Raw genomic sequence first — 19,509 nt, forward strand, 5'->3', positions numbered from 1 at the left:
GTCTCCTAAATAAACGAGAGCGCCGCATGATCATTTACCCACCCTCCCTAACAACCCCATGCGCTTCCTCAGCCCGGTTTCTCTGTTTATTGCACGCACCGAGTGTCAATTAGGGCCAAATGAAATAGGCGGGGGGGCAGGATTGATTCGCTTTTAGTGGGTGCCAGCATTTCTGCAATGCAGGTGTCAATTCAACCTTGTTTTCCCAAGCCTCGTCTCCCAGGCAGATTCTTCTGCCTGGGGGCATTCCAGAAGGCGCTCTAACAAGACCATAGGCTCGAGTGCCTAACGGCAATGGGTGGGCCAGGATTGCCATAGTCCTTTCTTGATGAAGGCCATCCCCCGTGTGCATTCTAAGCGAGCGTAGCGCCTATGCAAGGATTTCCCTCTACCTAGATTGGGGGGGGGTGGGTCTACGCAATGGGGTGACGTCTGAGATTTCGCCTTTTTTCCCAAATATTTGGGGGTTTCAATTTTTCTAGCATATGAAAAATATAAAGAAATGAACCCTATAATGGATACTGTTGAATACATGTTGTTTTTCTATTAATTTATCATAGCATTTCTTTCTTATTTTCTCTTCATTATTTCCCTATTTTTGTAAACTGATGAATCACCACACATATACACATTCAGGCCATGCGCCCTCCGATTCGGACAAGAAACCAAGAGAGAACATGAATTCATTTCGAAAGTACGAGAAGGAAGATCTCTTCCTGAGAAGCGAGAAAGTGATGTAAGTCAAGCACCCTTCAACCCTCATCCCTCGTTCCCCCCTCCCTCCCCCTCTCTATTCTTATTTCAAAATAGCCGATGTGCTCACATGTTCTCTCCTCTCCTTTCATAGCGAGGCACGATTCAGCTTCTACACATTCTTCTTAATGCTCATAAATCTTTCTTTACACATGTATACCTTTCTAATGCTGTCTATTAACCCTCTGCAAATCACCACTTTCGCACAATTTTTCCATCTCTCTGCCATTTCGCTCCAGACCGGCTTCATCGTCACCCACCTCAAATCATGGATCTACCTTGAACGATTCGGCGTGATTTATGGACTCCAAATGATCTTGAGTGGATGGACCCTTACCTTCTGGGTCTATCCCGCCGCATCTCAGCGGCCCGAGGTCATATGGGCATGTAGGATTGGATTTATTGTGTGGTGGCTCTCGTTGATGGAGAGGCGGGATCTCCTCTCCATCGTGGTGTGGGAGTTCCTGACCCGGAGTAGCCTATGCGGGACTCTTCTCTACTACCGTGCGTGGTGTCTGATTGGCGCGGCTGGTGGGTGGGTTGCTATCTGGGAGTTGATCAAGCATACGGCCAGCTACAGGATGGTGATTGTAGAGGGCCTGCCCAATATCTTGGCCTTTGTGGTATGGAGTATCCTTGCGGGGCTCTTCCTGACAATATGGTGGTCGTTTTGGACCTTCCAATTCCGCGGTGTGGTGTGGAGGAAGGAGTATCGAGAGGGACTGGTGGTCTGGTTCAATGATGGCTATCACCAGGCGGCCGAGGTCCGGTCCAGCTATCACCTCTTGAGCAACGGAAGTCACTTCTGGTCATTATAGCACTCCCCTTCTCCTATCCTCTTCTCCTCTCCTCCCTCCCATCCACCCCTCCCCCCCGATAATTTATTGAATTCTTTTTTCCAACTTGTATATTAAATTCCTGTTTCACCATATGCGCTATCTTTTTTATTTCCTGCTTCCAGGAGCCCTTAATAAAAGTGAACATAGAGAGAAACCATGCGGAGGGCAGAAATCGGTCTGTTCTCCCGGCCTAGGTTAGGTTATCGGTGCGGATCACCGATGGAGGAGGAGTGGGGGGGGGGGGAGAAGGGAGAATAAAAAAGAACTCCGCCACCCAAATGAAGCTGAAAATGAATAAACGGTTTCCCACTCACTCTCAGTCAGACACGAAACGCCATTCACAACAACCCCCCAGTACGCAAATAAATTAATGGAGACTGTCCCGGCTGCATACGAGAAACCGCTGCCGTCGACCCCTCACATCCATGGCGGACTGGCGAAAACGGTGGGGGCGGGAGCGGTGAGTTGGGATAAAAGCTCGTTTCGCCGCCGATCCGTCCCCGCCATACGAAGACATAGGTTGAAAAGCGATCCTGCCCGCGCATCGCTCTCTTCGCTCCAGGCGGTGCAAGCAGGGCCGCAGCTAGTTCCATTGACGGAATCGAATCTGGTGATGTATCTGAAGAGGGTAGGTTATCGTTGATCCGTAGATTCTTGCCTGCTTGGCATGGGTGGATTGGATCTGGGCACGCGAGCTGATCTGAGATGATCTTCATAGCTGCCGCCGACACGCGAAACCAAGGCCCAGTTTGTGGTGGATTATGTGGAGAGCCAGCGGCGGCTTGTTGAGCTCGAGGGTCGTCTACGCAGAGAGACCGAGTTGCAGATGGAGCGGCTGCGCCCGGTGCTGGAGGTCGCCGAGGCGGTGATTCCCGTGTGCGTCAACGGCGCAGACCAGACCATCTTCGTGCACCCACATACGCGATCCAGCGACTCTCTGAACCGGTATAGGCAATCGGTGTCGCACTATCACCACCACCCCTCAGCCACCCAAGCGATGTTGCCACGGCTCTCCGGCCCCAGTAAGGCCGGGGTCTGCCACAGTTCGATGGGCGTGATGGATATGATACGGCGAGCATTTAGGGCCACCACCCGCTTCATACTGCCCGTGAACCAGCCGAACGCCTCCATGCTGCGTCGCGACGATGGTCCCCCTCCCATTCGACTAGAATCGCACGACGTCTCTCCTCCGTCGCAGGACCTGCAGCAGCCCTATCTCCGGGACCAGCAGGAGGGCTGCATCTCCAACGGAAATACCCCTCCCCCTCTCCCTCCAACTCCACTGGCCTCCTCCTCCTCGGCCAAGCCCCATCGCCAGGAGGAAGGCGTAGGCGCATGGCACTGGTGGCTGTGTCCAACCACCGAAGCCCGCTGGTGGTCATGGTGGTGGTTTGGCGGCAGGCGGAAGGGATGGTGGCGGGAAGGCGAGGACGCGTATGCATTCCGCTACCCCACCATGGTTCGGCTGCCGCCCTCGGCCGCGGATTCCACCTCCATGCAGGTGGAGGAGAGGGGGTACGAGGCGGCGGAGGCTGGCGTGAATGAAATGTGTTCGTTGGCTGGAGGGAGACTGCGGCGTGCCTATTCAGAGGGCGAGGAGGGGAGCAGGGGGGATGGGGGAGAAGAGGAGGACGAGGACGAGGAGGTCGAGGAAGAAGACTTGGAGGCTATTGTTGGCCACATCGTAGTTGGAGGTGACGTAAGCGCCGGCGAAAGAAGTGGGGCCAGCTTATAATCCGGCTTATACCAAGTGCTATACAATATCCAGCCCATGTATTCATGCTGTGTTGTATATTTAATTACGAAGGAGAAGCATCTGTAGATAGTCCCCAACCCCCTAACTCTGCTTACCTCATGCTTGAACCCTGGATTTTCCCTCTCTCTAGCCCTATTGAGTCGAAGCGCTCCCATTTGTCCTCCCTGCGGGGTATGACATGCTCTCACTTTCCCCCACTCTCCTGCGGACCTCGAATTTTGCTCTCAGCATTGCGCGCCGGAAACTCTAACCCGGTGAAACGTTTCATTGCCAATGGCGTGGAGGAGGAGACGCGATTTCCTCCTCCAAGTGTTTCTCCAGATCCTCTTTTCTCTTTTACGCGTCTTTTGATTGATTGACCCTTCGAGCCCTCCCGCATTTCCTCTCTTCCCCTTGCTCATCCCCTCCGGTTTCTTGCTCTCTGGCGAATGGGGCGTGGCCTTTCTCTCTAATTTATCCCCAGCTTCCCTTCTCTGTAATATCTTCCCCTCTAATTCCATCATTCCTCCTCTATTTGTGGTTGGTTGGTCGACTAGTCTAATGTATATTCTTCCCACTCAAATTCGATTCCCATGATGCACACGCTTCAATGCTATTATTACGAGGCCTCCTCTCGCATCTCATCTGCTACAGCGGCCGCCTCCGTGCCGTCCGACTCCTCCTGCAGCGATGCCTCGTCGCTGTCCAGCTCCTCATCCGAACTGGATGAGCTGGAGTGCCCCACGCTGGTCACCCCCCATACGTGGCATCGTTTCAAACAAACCCACGACGCCTCCCTCCTACTGACCGTGCCGCACGCCTTCTATCTCCCGCGATATCCACCGACCTTTGTGCACGAGTTTGACCCGGAACAGAAGAGTCGGGTCATGATGTTCCCATACCACAATGACAATGTGTTCAAGCCTGGCGCCGAGATGCCTCTGCCGAACCAGATTCGCCCGCGGACCCCTCCGCCTCCCTCGACCAGAGCCAGCATGAGGGGAATGGGAAGCGTGAGAAACTTGCGCAGCCTGAGTGACGGCGGCAGTTGCAAGAGTCTCGTGGGGAAGCACAGTGCGAAATCCAAACCACTCGGCGCCATGGAGAACCAGGTTCGCCGCCAGCGGTCCTTCTCTCTCCCTACGCGCCTCAAGCGCCAGAACAGCACGAAGAGTCTGGCGTCGGACGCGCCGACCAGTGGCGGTGGTAATGGGCGAAGAACGGTGTCGCTGCCGACCGTCGTCATGTCCCAGCACCACCAGTTCCAGGGCCGGCGCCTCCCACCGCCCCCGCCATTGCCTCCTGATTTGGCCGAAGCCGTGGCGAGGCGCATGGTGGAGTGTGGTGGGAGGAGGAACAGAAGAAGAAGCGTGACGCCAGCGGGGGTTCAGGAGGTTGCCGGTGCGAGAAACACAAGACGACCTCTGCCGCCAAGACCTGCCTCATCGCTAGCAGCATATCAGCCGCAGACCATGGGGAAGCAGGAGCGGCCGGCGGAGAAAGAAGAGGAGAAGCTTTTGCAGAAAGTGAAGAAATTCCTTGCTCGATTCAAGCTGGGAAGAAAGTAGGGGCGCCGTACGCGATCGCTCCTGCTGTGTAGTTTTCAGATTCCATCGGGCGTACAGCGTTGCTGTGTGTGTGCGTGTGGGCATTCGGGCGTGTGTATGTGGGCATTCATCTATCTACGTTTGACTTGGGTTGTATTATTATGTTTATCTTTCTTGGGGATTGATCGGGGGGCCAGGTTGGGGCCCCTGAGTTGACTCATCATCGCCATCATCATCCATTCATGGAGTATTAGACCTCTATTGTTTATCATATATTCATGTATTTTGTGTGTGGACATATTTCTATCTTTCTGGCTGACGCTCCGTCTCCGGCGTGGCCCTATCGTCGGCACCATTCGTCGCACGTCCCCACTCCGTACGATGCCGTGCCGAAGCCGCCCTTGCTTACCTTCCGCAGTCCGACGGCTCTATAGATAGGCCCTGGCTGGAGAAGTCGGGGAGAAGGGCGGCTTCTCATATGCTTTTCATTCTATGGTTTTTATATGTCATTTGCTTTTTCCCATGCCTCTACTACATCATCTCTTCCCCTCTTCTGTACTAAGGTTGGACCGCATGGTCAGCTTTGTTTCATTATGGATGAATTTGTTTCATGTCTTGTCTTTTCTTGTCTTGTCTTGTCTTTTCTCTTAGATATGGTCACCCTGTTTCTACTACTAATTTTCCTTTCTACTGGTGATAACAAAACGTTCATGGTTGGCGATAATAATAAAAATGCTAGACGCATTTGGACTAAGCGGGGACTTCCATTTCATTGCGTGACCTGCTTTGGCGGAGTGATCGGCTCTATTGTCCCGACAAAAAATCTCACACTCTCTGGAGCAGCCCGCATCGTTTTGCCAACTCATTCTCCACCATGACCCAACCGCGCCTTATCGTTATCGCACTCGATCCCGCCACCGCCGGCTCGCAGAAGGCTTCACAGCACGTGGTGGCGTGGGTGCGCGACAACCTATGCAATCCTGAGCGCGATCATTTTGACTTGGTGTGCGCCCTGTCGCTCGATTCGGAATTCGACGAGAACGAACTGGGTAGCTCTTCATTTCTAATGATGGCATTGAGATGGGGAGAGAGGGAGAGAAAGGATGAGAGATGGAAATTAACGATTTCTGTGGTGGATAGATTTGACTTCCGGATGTGATCGCTCCTATCTCCTGGAAATGGAGGAAAAGGTTCGCCCGGGCCACCGCCCCAATTCTTCGTTCTGAAGCATTAACTCACTCTGTTGGGGATATGATAGATCGTGTCCGAGGCGCAGAATGCCATGGAGCGATATGCCCAGTTCCTGAGACAAGCAGGCGTACGCATATACTCCACCTGACATAGCATATAGCGCCCCCTGGCTGACGTCCTCCTCTCTTTTTTCTTTTTGCTTTCTTCCCCCCTCTCCCCTCTACCTCTGCTCTAGGCCAGAACGGACGTGCATGTTCTCAAGTCGTGGACAGACACGCGCGATCTTATCGCCAACTACGTCGAGAAGTCGAGGGCGGACCTCCTTGTGATGGGGTCCCGCGACCTGAGCGTGTGGAAAAGGTAGTCCCTAGCGGGCGGACGCAGCGACCCGTGGGAACCAAGAGAGCGAGGAGGACTAATCCGTGTGCGATAATAGGTACTTTCTCGGCAGCTTTAGCGACTATGTGCAGCACCACTGCCACTGTCCCGTGGTGATCGTCAAGGACACCGAGAAGCGGCGGCCCTCGCTGGAGGAATGACGAAGCGCGGGCCCGAGAGAAGTAGGAGGCGGGCGTAGGCGTAGGCGAGGGCGCGAGGGCGCCGGCGCCCCCTCGATTAGTAGCGTGTGTTAGGTTAGTTTGCGCGCACTAGGGATTCTGGTGCCGTTGTTCTCCCAAATAAACCATTATTCAGCCCTATTGCCGTTTTTTCCCCCTTTGTGCTCGGTTGCAATAGCCTTTTTAGCTCACCAACACCAACCAAAAAAAACGTGCATCGATCGACATAATAAAAAAATTGTTTTACTCTAGAGCCCTTTTCTTCAACCATTCTTTTTTTTTTCCCTTCTTTCATTTTCATTTGTTTTCTGTTTAAGCTTTCAACCCTAAATCTGTAAATTCTCAGGAGATGGCTTCCACACTCCCCATGGTAGCGTCATTACAGTTGCATAGCAACAGCTCCGATCTGGTGGCGTCCACCGGCCCCAATGGCCCCACCAATCCCTCCACGATCAACAGCTCCATCAATCCCGCCAATGACGCCGCGGACGACAAGGCCCAGCCCCCGTCGCCCGTCCACAGAAAAAAACGGAATCCGTTTGCGCATCAAGTGGCCGCTGGGGATTTTGAGCCCGAACGGCACTTCTACCCACGGGTCTTGAACGCCCAGATCCATCCGCTCGTGCAATCATTCTTTCAGCTCGGAAATGAGCGAATCATGGCAAGATATGCCCATCTGAATCCCCAGGTGAATTTCGAAAAGCTACGGGAGTGCCTCTCCTATGCCCCCAAGTTTTTCCAGTGGGCCGGTAAGTGTCGCGAGGGCGTTTCCCATGCCCTCCCGCCTCTATGAGGTGGCCGTGGGGCGGATGGATGGCATTCGCGATGGGAGATCGCAATGGCTAATCGTCTCTCCCTCCCCCTTCTAGGCTCGGACCTGTTCAATGTTACCACTGCGTCCGGCCGTCGCCAAATGATTATCGTCGAAACCAACTCTTGCCCCTCCGGCCAGAAATCCATGCCGCTTCTGAGCGAAACCGACGAGCACAACGAACACGGCGGGTACCGCGTCGTCCTTCAAACCGCGTTCAAGGAGCAGATTGACCGTGCCGATCCGTCCCTTGGCGACTTGGCCGTCGTCTACGACAAAAACCCTATGGAGGCGTCGGGATACTGCGCGGTGCTGGCGGATATCATGAAGGAGCGCGTTTGGCTGGTGGAGTTCTACTCGGATGACGACGATCCCCCCGTGAAGTGGGTGGATGGGGTGATGCATGTGCGCGATGCCAACAAAGGTAAAAAAAAAAATACAAGTCGAATCGACATTAATCGGACACTAATCCTCCTCATTCTCATCTCTCAATGCCGCGCAATCAGAATGGCATTCGATCCGCGCCTGCTTCCGCTACGTTACACAAATGCCTTGGTCTCGCTTCCCCGTCCATACCCGCACCATTGTCATGAACCCTATTGTCTCGTGCCTTGCCGGCGGACGCAATAAAATGATGGCCGCCCGCGCCTATGACTTCTTCAACGCCGAGCTTGTGGCCAGCGGACTTGCGGTGCGGGTGCCGGAGACGATTTACAACGTGACCAAGGAGGAGATCCCGCTGTGGGTCGCGAGCATGGGAGGCCACGCCGTCCTCAAGGTCCCCTACAGCAACGCCGGTAAGCTCTTCTCCCGGGAAAAATGCTCAATCCAATCTCTTCTTCTTACCCTCAACCCCGTCGTGCCCTTTCCTCGTCTCTCCTCTCTTGCTTAGGCCAAGGCGTGTACACCATCACAAATCAGAGCGAGCTGAAGGCCTTTCTGGACAAAGACCACCACTACGACAAGTTCATTGTGCAGTCGCTGGTGGGCAACGCCAGCTGGTCCTCCGTGACGCGCGCGGGCAAATTCTATCACGTCGGAACGATCCCGAACAAAAAGAACAACACGTTCGTGAGCGACCTCAGAATGATGGTCACCGGGAATCGGGAGGGATTCCGGCCGGTGGCCATTTACGCGAGAAGGGCGGAGCAAAAGTTGCGGGCCAAGCTGGATGACCCCTCTGGTAAGCCTAGTAATTGCTTAGACGGCTGGACATGACCCCCCCCCCCACAAGGAGTATACTCATCTGCGCTTTCCTGCGTCTAGTCTTGTCCTGGAACATGTTGGGAACCAACCTCAGTGTGAAGACCCCCGATGGCGGCTGGACCACGGACACCTCGAGGCTTATCCTGATGGACCGCAAGGATTTCAACCAGCTAGGCATCGGGGTGGATGATCTGATTGACGCCTATGTTCAGACTTGTCTCTCGGTCATCGCCATCGACAAGCTGGCCGAGCGGCTGGTCACCGAGTCCGAGTGGGAGCACCGGAAATTTGACTATGAACTTTTTAGGGCACTTAACCCTGACGAGGCTCTCCTTAAGGAAATGTCCGAAGGGAACAAGTGTAAGGTTTTTTTTTTTATTTTTCATTCATCATTCTTACAATGGCTCCTTAGAAGTTTTCTTTTTCCCTTAGCCTATATTGTTTATCTTGTATTAGTGGATCCTGTTAAGGGAGGAGGGAGGGTTACCGGGTTTATCATGGAATTTTTTTTTTGTTCCATCTTCTTTTCTTCTTGGCTGTTTATTTTTTCATTACAAAAAAAAGGAAGTTATTTAGATTGGAAATAATCTATTTTTTTTTTTAATTTTGCTTTCAGAATACGCTAGGAATGGAATTCCTTTTTTTTGTGTGAATGTGTTTTTATTCTCTTATTTTTTTTTATATGTGAAAAAATAATCGGAAAATTGTAGTGCTTATGATTTTCACTCTGTATTGACGTGGTGAATGGGGAAGAGGAGGGGCAAGAGAGGAAGGGAACACCATGTTTAATATACAAGTAGATGGGGGTAGAGGCTAATTCACTCTTCTGATGGTTCCTATGGTTGGCAGCAATGTCGGTAGAATGATACAAAAGGCAGCCCTTCAGAGATGGGGAGGAGGGGGGGATTGAAAGTGTGATAAAGACGGCGGAGATCACTAGGACACGCCCATCATCCGCCGCACATCATCCGCCACCTTCTCCAACTCCTCAGTGATCGCAAAGTACTCATCCAGCAGGGCCCGGAACTCATCACCTGCTCCCTCATAGGCCGCAAGCTGCACGTCGACCGAATCAAGCTGGTGTTGGAGCTCGGACTCCTTTTTGGCCATGGCTTCTCTGGAGGACATCCAGGTGAGAAGTAGAAGAAGAAAAAAAAGGTAAGCAAAGGGTGAGAAAGGAGCCCAGAGTCTAGCCTGGACTCACCTGAGGATGCTGAGGGCGGCACGCGTTGGCGCATCATAGATGGACATCAAGATAGTAAGCTTCAAGGACCTAGCAAGAGCGTCATGAGTTTTTGTCCCATTTCCAGAGAGAAGAGAAAGCAGCAGGGTCTTGCTGGGGGATTGGAACTAAGAGGGAGCGGGCCGGGGGGAACACTTACTTCAGCTTCAAGAAGGTCGAATCAATCATGCACGAGTAGTAATTGTCGTACACCCTGTTCCACGTCAGGGTATGCTTGTTCTTATACTCGGTGATCAGTGTCCAGAGGATCGAGAGTGATTCTGCCAGAACCTACAGAGGAAAGACATCATCTTGTGCTCCGCGTATACAAGCGGACACATCCTATAAAGCTTACATTTACATATTGGGTTATATTCTCGGCCAGTTGGACGCGTTTCGCGCTGAACTCGGAGGAGACGGCGGTATTCTCTTCGAGCTTGGCTCCGAGCAGACTGGGGAGCTGCGATGCTTTAGCTACGAGGAGCTTGCTGTTGGTCGCTGGGGGGCATAGGGAAAAATTTAGATAGAGCATTAGAGGTGTGCATTCAGCGGGGCGTCGAGGACAGAAGCGGCCAGAGCACTAACCTTCCTCTAGTTTTCCGAAATGAAACAGAGCGATCGATTCGCATTTCTTCTGGAGGCTTTCTTCGATCCGTTCGAGGATGTACTCCTTCGCTTTCTAGTATAATCGGTGAAGGAAACGGTCATGCATGAGGTCCGGGCAATGAGTAGAGAGTGTGGCCTTACCTCTACTACCTCTTTGTCCGCCTTAACAGCATCTTCCACCTCATTCTCTTTCAACCCTAACAATGTGCAGGATGCGCCGGTGAAAATCGGATTAGACAAGCATTGGCTTGTCTCAACGCTCATGATAACACGGTCTATTGCGCCGGCAATCTATTCATCTATGATCAATCCTTTTGTATCCACTTTGACCTCTGAAAAAGGAATGCATACCCGTCTAAGTTGTATATCAAGGGCCCCATGGGATGCGCTGGCCATTTCTAGAATTGCCTCATAAAGGCTGAGGGTTTCTAGGTATTCTCTTTTGTGGTGCTTCAATTCATTCTACATGGAGTTTGGGGTCAAAACCCTACACGCCCGAAAGATAATTCTAAGCAAGCATTACCAGCTCTGGAGCAGTTTTCAATGATTGTGAGACGCCCGTCGGAGTGATGTGGCGCGAGCGTAAATCGCGATAGAGAGCTGCAAAATTGGGGTGGGATGAGAGAAGAGATTGGGTGGGATTCATCGCATTTGATTATTATTTGAGTTGCATCTCACGCTTGAAAGGGGAATTCGCGTCAAATTGGTCGCGTTAAATTGGGGGGGGGGTCCAAAGTCCAAATTTGAAAAATTTCATTATTCCTGTTTCAATGGGGTTAAAGAGGTAGTGCTGGCCAGCAAGTTAGGCACTTTTCCTAGGTCAAGCTTGGGTTTGAGCTAGGGGGCCACCAGTCAAAGTGCTTTGGGGATCCTTCTCACCAAGTGTTGGCTGGATGCGAGGAAAGAGACCGAGATGACGCCATTTTGTTTTCAACCTAACTCATCTCAAGTTTGAGAGGTGTTTCCACAGGATGAAAAGAAAAATTTCCGCTGCAATCCGAGCATGCAAAGTATACTTGAATAAAAAGCCTTCTACTGTGGTCCACTCTCCAGGGGATTCAAGGAAACAAATATATTAGGCCTCAAGAGTGGCCCATTATGCTCAATAGCACGGGAAAGCCTAACCCAGCGAGTTTATTTTGGGGGCTATATAAAGAGCCCTGTTTCCCCCCCTCCCTTTACCTCAGCATAAAAACCAGTTAAAGCAACCCCTTTCCAAATCTACCAGTGTACTCTTTATCCATGAAGTCTTTCGTCGTCGTTGCCCTCGCCTTGCTCTCAAGCGTCGCGGCCATCCCCTTTGACAGAGCCTATTACGGAATGGCCAAGTCCGGCGCTTTCTGGCAACCCTACATGTTTCCCTATCGCACCACCGGCTTATACGCATACCGCCCCTACGTGTATAAGCCCATTCTAGCGCCAGATGTAGGGGGGATCTCGGCGGCGGTTGCGATTGGAGCCAAATCGAGGGCGAAAGCATATGTTAGGCCAATGGCTGGAGCGTTCCTCGAGGAGCCCGCCTTCCGTCCACCGGTCCGCACCCAGCCCGTTGCAGAAGAGATCGGTTTGCAAAAAACCCATGCGGTGGGCGGAATAGCCCGTGAAAGTGCAAAGGCTACTGGCATCACTTTCCCCTTCGCGAAAACTCATGTTGCTGCCACATCTCATGCTCTCCTTCGAGCCAAGGACGAGGAGGCTTGCCCTGATGATATCCCCGAAAAACCACTGCTTTCAGGCGAGACGCCTTTCACTCCTATTCCCCAAAAACAACCGTTAGGAAAGGAGCCCCTTGGGGTGGAGGTCAAGGCCGACCCACTTCCCGAGATTAAGGGAATCAATATCGAAAAATGCGTGCTCATGGGCATTCCGAAGCCAACCTGCCTGAAAATATATGGAGGCAAAGTGGCCATCCTCGGCCCGATCCAGCAGGTGGTGCCGGAGGGTACACATGCCGAGATAAGCCGTGAGGTTTTCCCGTACTCCGCCCATGTGTTTGCAAAAACCCCTTGAACACCTCTTTGGTCAATAATTCTTTCTCGGAAAAAGCCTAAACAAGTCATAAACGTGTAAGCCCTCTTTACCTTTGCTCTACTTTTCTCCTCTTTTTTTTTGATTCCCAGTACGGATTCCCAATTTCGCTTGCTGAAATAAAGGCTCTCCCTAACAAACTGCAATACTTCTGGGAGAGAGGAGGGGGAGCATTGTTTCTCAGTAATGCTAAATAGCGGCTAAATCGGGAACCCGCAGCGAAACCCCTCCTCTTCACTAGATAAAGCACTCATAGAGCACCTGATACCAGAAAAAAAACATTTAATACACCCATATCCTGGCTCCTGGCCACGATAGACTTACCCATAGATCATCTCTCGCGATATTTCTCACCGAATGCAACTATAATTCAGCCTCTAAGGGGTCACAGCTATTCCCAATCATGATTCGCTTGCTTTCTTTTTTTGACTTGGGCCAATTCAGATGCAAGCGTCCACATGCATCTTCATGTCTGATAAGGGGAGGGGTTCACCTATTCAGTTTGACAACGTAAGCAACCTCTCTGGCAATGCATTAGATAAATGCATATCTCATCTCCACATCTTCTCATGCTGCTGCATGTTGAAGCATGCCCACCTTCAGCGACCCCAGAGATATTAAATCTGTCAAAGCAGTTAGACATGAGAACATTTGAGACTTTTCTACCTTGACCTATTTTGCCATGCCTGCGAGAAGCGCTATGTTGGTTCATTATGTTTTATTACGTGATATAATTCATCTTATTCCCTCAAAACACTGTACAGAGAAAAGAAGACAAATAAATAACAAAAGGGGAGACTCAATCAAGAGTAGGCGCCATAACAAATGAGAGAGAGAAAAAAAGCCGAAGCTTCCCATATGAAGAAAATTACAATGATTGAAGAAAAAAGAGAATTAGTAGAAAGTAAGAAAGAAAAAAAAAATAAAACATAAAAACAATCAATAAGGGACTTAGCGATGGGGGAAATCAAGAAAAGGAAAGAGAAGAAAAAAAAAGCCCAAAAAGTGTAGGAAAATAATATTAATGAGAAAAAAAAGTAAGAAAAATTAGGAAACAGCTAGTAATCATAAAAGCAGAAAAATGTTTAATAATTTAATAGTAAGAAAAAAAAAGGCGTGATAAAAAAATGGGTCAAGGGGGGGGGGGTATCCTAGAATGCTACGTGCATTTGCCTCTCGTCCATTCCCATAATAGCAAAATCGGGTTTGATGTCGTCGTGGAAAGCAGGACGCCCTGCAGCAAGGAACTCGGGCTTGCCTCCAATGCCTCCACTTGCATTGGGCGCCCATTCGCCCATCGGGCAGGCGCAGTTAGAGGAGGCCCCGGAGGGGACCTCGAGCAGGAACTGATTGATTTCATCGCTGGAAATCGACTCGGAGTTGAGCAGGAAGTCGGTCATGTTCAGGGTGGAGAACGAGACGTAGGGGTGGTCGACGCCGATCATGGTGGAGAGCGAATGGCTACTTTCACTCTCAGCAGTGCTCAGAGGGCTCAAACCCTCGACCGGCGAGGTCTCTTTCTCCTCTTCGCTGCTGCGACGTTCCATGGACAGAGGCGGGGGGAAGAAGTGCTGCCGCGGGTGTTGCTCGGGTTGCTCTTGGGGTGGCAGAGAGGACTCCTGTGGTTGCCGATGGTGTGGCTCTTGCTCTTGTTGCGGGTGCTGCGGTGAGTGCTGTTGATGGTGGTGGTGGGGGTGGGGGTGCTGGGGTGATTGCTCTGGATGCGATGGGGGTATCTGTGAAGAGTGCTCGTGCGACTGGTGATGAGAATGGTGATGGAGTGGGTCGTGGTGCGGCGTTTGCTGTGGAGTGGAGGGCGGAAAGGAGAAGGAGAGATTGTGGAGCGGTTGAAGCTGAAGATGGTTGAAGCCCGCGAGGAGGGGAGAGATGGGCTGCGAGGGCGGGGAAAGGAGCGGCTGTGTTGTAGGCGAGGGGAGGGACCTGGCAGGCGATGCCACCGAGCTCGACGCGGTCGTACAGCTGGAGGGCTTGAGCGAAGATCGGCGCGCATTGCACAGGGGACACTGCCGGACAAACCGCGCAATGAGCTCCTTGGGGATCCAGGAATACTGGCGCCGAACCTGGTGCGAGCAAAAGTTTTCAATTGTCAGTCCATGTCGTGAGAGGAGAGATTGTTGGAGAGTAAAAAGAAAAAAAAAAGGCAAAGGAGCACAAAGGCGCAGGTCACATACCAACGCGGAGGTTTTATCCCTTCCGCCGTGCGAAGCCTCTCTATGGCACTTGACCATGATTTCGTACATTTGCTCCCTTACGGCCACCGGCTTTCCCTCATGGTAGACGCGGTCCTGCACCAGGGTGAACATCTTCTTGGCCCAGAATCGGAACTGTGCCGTCGACATCTGCGTGTTGCGCGGATTGAGCAGCACGGCAAGCACCTGTCGATACATGGCGCGGGTCAGAATGGCCTTGTCGCGTTTCTTTGGCGAGAGGGATTCCAGGTAGTCGTCCACGATCGCCTCGAACTGGCTCTCTGTTGGGAAGCTGTTAAGCGTGGGGGCGTTGAGGTAGCCAAACGAGGGGGATCCGCTAAACTGGTTGCAGTAGGCTTCATAGTATTCCATGTTCTATTTTGGAGATTGTCTATCGATAAGCGACGGGAAGAAACTCGGTCTAAAGGTGTGGTCAGCCTAGCCAGAAACAAGCACAGGGGGGGAGAGGCGATGGAGAGAGTGTGAAAGAAAGGTGAGTAAAAGATTAGAATAGTAAAAAAAACACAAAGATAAGATAAAAAAAAACGGAAAGGGGGAATTTGAGCAAGACGAAAGAGAGAAAGAATGGAGGGGGGAAAAAAGGGAAAGGTTAAAGGAGATATCGACTGAAATGAAGGGCGGGGAACGCGCACGGTAGCAATCCAGAAATGGGCAAGATAAATTCCTGGACCCTTCGAGGAGGAAATTCGATATTTCATGCCAATCGATGCAAACCCCGCGACTGGAACGTAACGAAAATACGCAATGGCTCCCCATGGCCTTGAAGAAATCGGCCAGCCCTCCAATCTCCATCGAGAGGGCCTTGTACGTCTGAATTGCAATCCCTACAAGCCCGGCGTGACTGAGTGGCCCATTGCTCTGCCCTACCTTCATTGGGTGGCTTTTCCCTTCGGCTATAAAGACCAACAAAGTTACCTCTGTTCCGCCACCTTACCTGTAATAAAAGACACGGGGATCCGATAATACCGTTCTACCTTGTGGTGAGGCCAGGCTCAATTCTCTTGAAGTCACTTGTGCACGCCATCTCGGCACTTCATCAGCCATCATTCATCCTCATCATGCACTCCTGCTCATCCAGAGGGCACCCGGAAAATCGTCCGATCCACCCGCCAGCAAACTAAAAACAAGAACGAGTTGGCATACTCCATCGGAAAGTTTTCAGACCCTTAAGCTTACTTGAGGGGGGTGGGGGGTATCGGCGAGACAGCGCCCGGAGCCGCGGAGGACTCCAGGACGGCATATATGGCTGCGTCATTACCAAATCGCTCTGATTAAACCTTGAGGTTAAACTTTAGAGTTATATGAAAAGTAGAGATCAAACATGGAGTAAGCACGCGCAGGGAAGCCGAGCCGGCGCAGTGCTGTGGCGTGGTGCTCCCATCTCTTTTTAATCTTGCCTGCGTCCCCGCATACCACCACATCGAATAAAATCCATACTTAATTCCGTCCATTCAACTTGCTAAACTCTCTTTTTTTTTGGGAGCCTGCCTCCTCCCTCATCCTCTCCTTTTCATTCGGTGGCCATCCTTTCCCAGCTACTTTAACATGCATTCTCTCCCATTGCCCTTTCCTTCCCCATCATTAATCTCTATTCTCAATATCTATTTCACTGTCTAATTCATCTCGATCCTATTATTACGGCCTCGACGCTACACTCCCCCCCCCCCCCACGACACTACCCTCCACCATGGGAAACGGGTTTTCGAGCTTGTTCATTCAGAGACGCTCCCCCTCTTTTTCTGAGCCGCAGTCGAACGTGCAATGCTTCACTCCATGCTCTCAATTGTGCCGCTTCTTGTTCCGCGGACGCATTCCCTCCTACCTGCGGCCCGCAAAGCGAAACTCTCGCAGTTTGCTACGGCAGGTCGAGGAAGACAAGCAGAATAAACGGAATGCGCAGCCGGCCGTGACATCCACTGTAACAACAAACCAGCGAAGCTTCAACCTCAAGTTTCGAGAGGGCAGGAGCTACACCGAAGGACAGACCTATCTCTTCCCCGTGGATAAGGAAGAAGCAGCCAGACTGATAGACGAATACTATACCCTGCGGGCAGCATTTCAGTGGTAACCATTAGTTTGACCAGTTGTATCTCGACTTCTTTAGTAATGATTTGAATTGCTTTTCGTTGGGGGGGGGGGGGGCGGGGGGGATTGGCAGCCTCTATTTTGTTCCGATAGAAGAGGGCCTTAAAAGCGGACTTCGAGTATTGGATATTGGGTACTCTGCGTTCTTGGACGCGGCTATTGGCTTGCCTCTTTTACTAATGTTCTGGTGATCATTCTATAGTTGTGGGCCGGGCTTATGGGCCTTGCAAATGGCAAGCGACTACCCCAACTCCGAATTTATCGGCATTGACGTGCAGTCCATGATGTTCCCTCAAGAGCTCTGGCCCGACCTCAGGATGCCCTCCAATCTCAAATTTGAACTTGTTGACATTCTGAGAGGACCCTTGCCGTACCCCGATGCAACATTTGACTTTGTCCACCAGCGCCTTATGAACCTGGCCATCCCCAAGCGCCAATGGCCTGACGTGATAAAGGAGTTGAAGCGGGTCACTAAGCCTGGTGGATGGATACAGCTTCTGGAGGCAGATATAGAACCGCACCCGCAGGGAGTGACAAATAAGCAGCTTTCGTACAAGAGTAATATAATATTGTTGAGCCCAGAGTTTCCTTTCCCCCCTTTAGTGCTAATACCGCTTTCCTTTCATTGCCCCTTACTCTATGTTTATTTGGTTTACCCTGCTATCCAAGTCTTCCATGCAATCATGGCCCGCGGTATCGATCCACACATATCTCGTCGTATCGATCGCCTGCTTGCGGACTCACAGATTTCCGACCTCGAAAGTTTCATTATCGCAACTCCGATCGGTGACTGGGGAAGGGATATCGGACGCATGCTCAAAAATGACGGGATGAAGGCCATGAGTACCTGGAGACCCTGGCTATGCCAGGCTACGGACACGCCGACCGATGAATTCGACGCTATGGTTAAGGAGGTGGAGAGAGAATGGGAGGAGAACAAGAGTAACGTCCATTTCCACGTGGCCTATGGGCGCCGACCTCTGGAGGAGGCGATAACGAGCTCATCGGGTGGCATTACGGTTGATTTCGAGCCGGGCCAAGTAGACTAATGCTGGAAAAGCGAGGAATCATGGGAGGACAGGGCAGAGCAGAAGACGCGTGATCGTTAGCCGAAATGGCCTAGAAGTGGAGATAAGATTCTGAACACTGAAACTCTTTGAACATATAATCTCGTTTTCACCATTACATATTGTATATATTTTAACTATTTTCCTATCCTATTTCTTTCCATCTTGCTGCTATTTCAAATTTTCAACAATGATACTCTCTTTTACTTCTTCCATTCGTCCAAAGTGCCGTTTCAAACCTCCTCTGCAATACGACCTAGCTAACGTTGGGAGTCAAGGGTAGAGAAAGTGACATGCAGCAGTTGGATTTAATTGCTCATTTGTTTTTTATTTAACAATTAGAAACATATCACATGCAACTATGGTGAAAATGGGAAGCTTTGCAAAGCGCAAGGAATTGTAATGGCATGACTGGGTGTTAGGGGTGCATATTTCCATGGCTACCATCTCAAATCCAGGTCGAGCGGCACCCTGTTTCTTTTGGTGATATCTCATTGAGCCTATCAGGGAAGCGAGATTGTAATAAGATATCTATCCCAAGTAGAGCCAACTGTAGTTGAAAATATTAAGGCCGAAGTGCCTTAGCAGCGTGTCGAAGATTAAATGCACATGGCCCGAGATTTTATGCATGTACATGTCTGTCAAGTCATGCCTGTAAACATCCTATTATACTACATGACAGCAATTAGGCAGACGGCCTTCCTATAAGTGGAGAAGTCATGGGAATTTCACCTACTAACCATTACCCTAATATTGCATGTTTGGTAATGCCGTTTACATTTTAAAGAAGCGGAAGGAATTTACATAGCTATATTTCAATAGCAGCGAGGGGCCTAAGGTAAATTCAATGGGTTTTCTTCCTTTTAGGAGCAGATCCTTATATTCACTTGATAATTCCCGAATAGGACAAAGGGGTAGATTTGAACTTCAATATCACTCAGACACAACCTTTAGTCTCTCGTTTGTATCGGGCTTCTCCTTAGGGCCTCTTGCTATCTATTATTGTAGCTGCAGGATGTTGCACTACTATGGTTAGCCATTGAATCCTAGAAAATCACGCTCTGGGGTCACCTTCGAGAACCAAAACCGCAGGCTAGTAATTCTACTCCTGAAAACAAAATTTTTCGGTCAAACTTGGACCAGATTATCGAGAAATAACCCTAATTGAACACATTGGTTGCAAATAGCCCAAAAATAAGTTACTCAAATTGGGTGGGATTGTGAGACAGATATGGCATTAATAATATTACTGCTTACATGGTGTAAGAATATATCAAGTGATAGTAATAGTGTATATTAAATTTTGAGGGTTTAAAGTGCCTACCTTTTTTTTGATCAAAGTGAGCCTTTATTGTTTAAGAAGACTCTAAAGTACAATCGTTACATTATTAAAAGTAATAGAATGAGAGAAAAGCTAGATATTAACGCGGTATTGCAATTCGGGGTAAGTTGATTATAACGAATTTTCTCTTCAAATGGGTAGATGGGTAATAAAACTCAACTAACTGTGGGTATTAGGGAACGACTTGATAAGTGATATGGAGAGAGAGATATGAGGGAAGAGAAGGGGTAGTAGTAGGGGCTACTGCGTCAATCCAGTTCTAGAGCCGCGTCAAAAAAAATTTTTTTTG

The 19,509-nt window shown here is 50.5% G+C and overlaps 10 protein-coding genes across 10 annotated transcripts; 7 read left to right on the top strand and 3 right to left on the bottom strand.

Annotated features, from left to right (window-relative positions):
- Window positions 1-608: 608 nt before the first annotated feature.
- Window positions 609-1,571, top strand: VTP21DRAFT_6251 (uncharacterized protein; the record flags this gene model as incomplete). The annotated part of the gene is made up of 2 exons (XM_069396861.1): window positions 609-736; window positions 848-1,571. 2 exons carry the CDS (start codon window positions 609-611, stop codon window positions 1,569-1,571), a joined length of 852 nt encoding a protein of 283 aa, XP_069247136.1.
- Window positions 1,572-1,962: 391 nt separating this feature from the next.
- On the top strand, window positions 1,963-3,327 carry VTP21DRAFT_6252 (uncharacterized protein; the record flags this gene model as incomplete). The annotated part of the gene is made up of 2 exons (XM_069396862.1): window positions 1,963-2,220; window positions 2,311-3,327. 2 exons carry the CDS (start codon window positions 1,963-1,965, stop codon window positions 3,325-3,327), a joined length of 1,275 nt encoding a protein of 424 aa, XP_069247137.1.
- Window positions 3,328-3,920: 593 nt separating this feature from the next.
- VTP21DRAFT_6253 (uncharacterized protein) lies at window positions 3,921-4,895 on the top strand (the record flags this gene model as incomplete). Its single annotated transcript, XM_069396863.1, has 1 exon — window positions 3,921-4,895. One exon carries the CDS (start codon window positions 3,921-3,923, stop codon window positions 4,893-4,895), a length of 975 nt encoding a protein of 324 aa, XP_069247138.1.
- A 110-nt stretch (window positions 4,896-5,005) lies between these two features.
- Window positions 5,006-5,230, bottom strand: VTP21DRAFT_6254 (uncharacterized protein; the record flags this gene model as incomplete). The annotated part of the gene is made up of 1 exon (XM_069396864.1): window positions 5,006-5,230. The coding sequence occupies one exon, from the start codon at window positions 5,228-5,230 to the stop codon at window positions 5,006-5,008; it is 225 nt and encodes a 74-aa protein (XP_069247139.1).
- A 518-nt stretch (window positions 5,231-5,748) lies between these two features.
- On the top strand, window positions 5,749-6,604 carry VTP21DRAFT_6255 (uncharacterized protein; the record flags this gene model as incomplete). Its single annotated transcript, XM_069396865.1, has 5 exons — window positions 5,749-5,923; window positions 6,015-6,064; window positions 6,133-6,192; window positions 6,301-6,425; window positions 6,502-6,604. 5 exons carry the CDS (start codon window positions 5,749-5,751, stop codon window positions 6,602-6,604), a joined length of 513 nt encoding a protein of 170 aa, XP_069247140.1.
- A 367-nt stretch (window positions 6,605-6,971) lies between these two features.
- On the top strand, window positions 6,972-9,095 carry VTP21DRAFT_6256 (uncharacterized protein; the record flags this gene model as incomplete). Its single annotated transcript, XM_069396866.1, has 6 exons — window positions 6,972-7,371; window positions 7,492-7,857; window positions 7,940-8,230; window positions 8,326-8,616; window positions 8,700-9,004; window positions 9,072-9,095. 6 exons carry the CDS (start codon window positions 6,972-6,974, stop codon window positions 9,093-9,095), a joined length of 1,677 nt encoding a protein of 558 aa, XP_069247141.1.
- A 480-nt stretch (window positions 9,096-9,575) lies between these two features.
- Window positions 9,576-11,113, bottom strand: VTP21DRAFT_6257 (uncharacterized protein; the record flags this gene model as incomplete). Its single annotated transcript, XM_069396867.1, has 8 exons — window positions 9,576-9,756; window positions 9,844-9,912; window positions 10,022-10,152; window positions 10,217-10,359; window positions 10,447-10,540; window positions 10,609-10,758; window positions 10,819-10,929; window positions 10,991-11,113. The coding sequence occupies 8 exons, from the start codon at window positions 11,111-11,113 to the stop codon at window positions 9,576-9,578; spliced, it is 1,002 nt and encodes a 333-aa protein (XP_069247142.1).
- A 596-nt stretch (window positions 11,114-11,709) lies between these two features.
- On the top strand, window positions 11,710-12,477 carry VTP21DRAFT_6258 (uncharacterized protein; the record flags this gene model as incomplete). The annotated part of the gene is made up of 1 exon (XM_069396868.1): window positions 11,710-12,477. One exon carries the CDS (start codon window positions 11,710-11,712, stop codon window positions 12,475-12,477), a length of 768 nt encoding a protein of 255 aa, XP_069247143.1.
- Window positions 12,478-13,646: 1,169 nt separating this feature from the next.
- VTP21DRAFT_6259 (uncharacterized protein) lies at window positions 13,647-15,077 on the bottom strand (the record flags this gene model as incomplete). The annotated part of the gene is made up of 2 exons (XM_069396869.1): window positions 13,647-14,576; window positions 14,688-15,077. 2 exons carry the CDS (start codon window positions 15,075-15,077, stop codon window positions 13,647-13,649), a joined length of 1,320 nt encoding a protein of 439 aa, XP_069247144.1.
- Window positions 15,078-16,413: 1,336 nt separating this feature from the next.
- Window positions 16,414-17,860, top strand: VTP21DRAFT_6260 (uncharacterized protein; the record flags this gene model as incomplete). Its single annotated transcript, XM_069396871.1, has 4 exons — window positions 16,414-16,790; window positions 16,885-16,944; window positions 17,014-17,369; window positions 17,481-17,860. The coding sequence occupies 4 exons, from the start codon at window positions 16,414-16,416 to the stop codon at window positions 17,858-17,860; spliced, it is 1,173 nt and encodes a 390-aa protein (XP_069247145.1).
- Between the last annotated feature and the right edge of the window lie 1,649 nt (window positions 17,861-19,509).

Source organism: Calcarisporiella thermophila (genome assembly GCF_041956535.1).
Source record: "Calcarisporiella thermophila strain CBS 279.70 unplaced genomic scaffold VTP21scaffold_26, whole genome shotgun sequence".
Classification (NCBI taxonomy): domain Eukaryota; kingdom Fungi; phylum Calcarisporiellomycota; class Calcarisporiellomycetes; order Calcarisporiellales; family Calcarisporiellaceae; genus Calcarisporiella; species Calcarisporiella thermophila.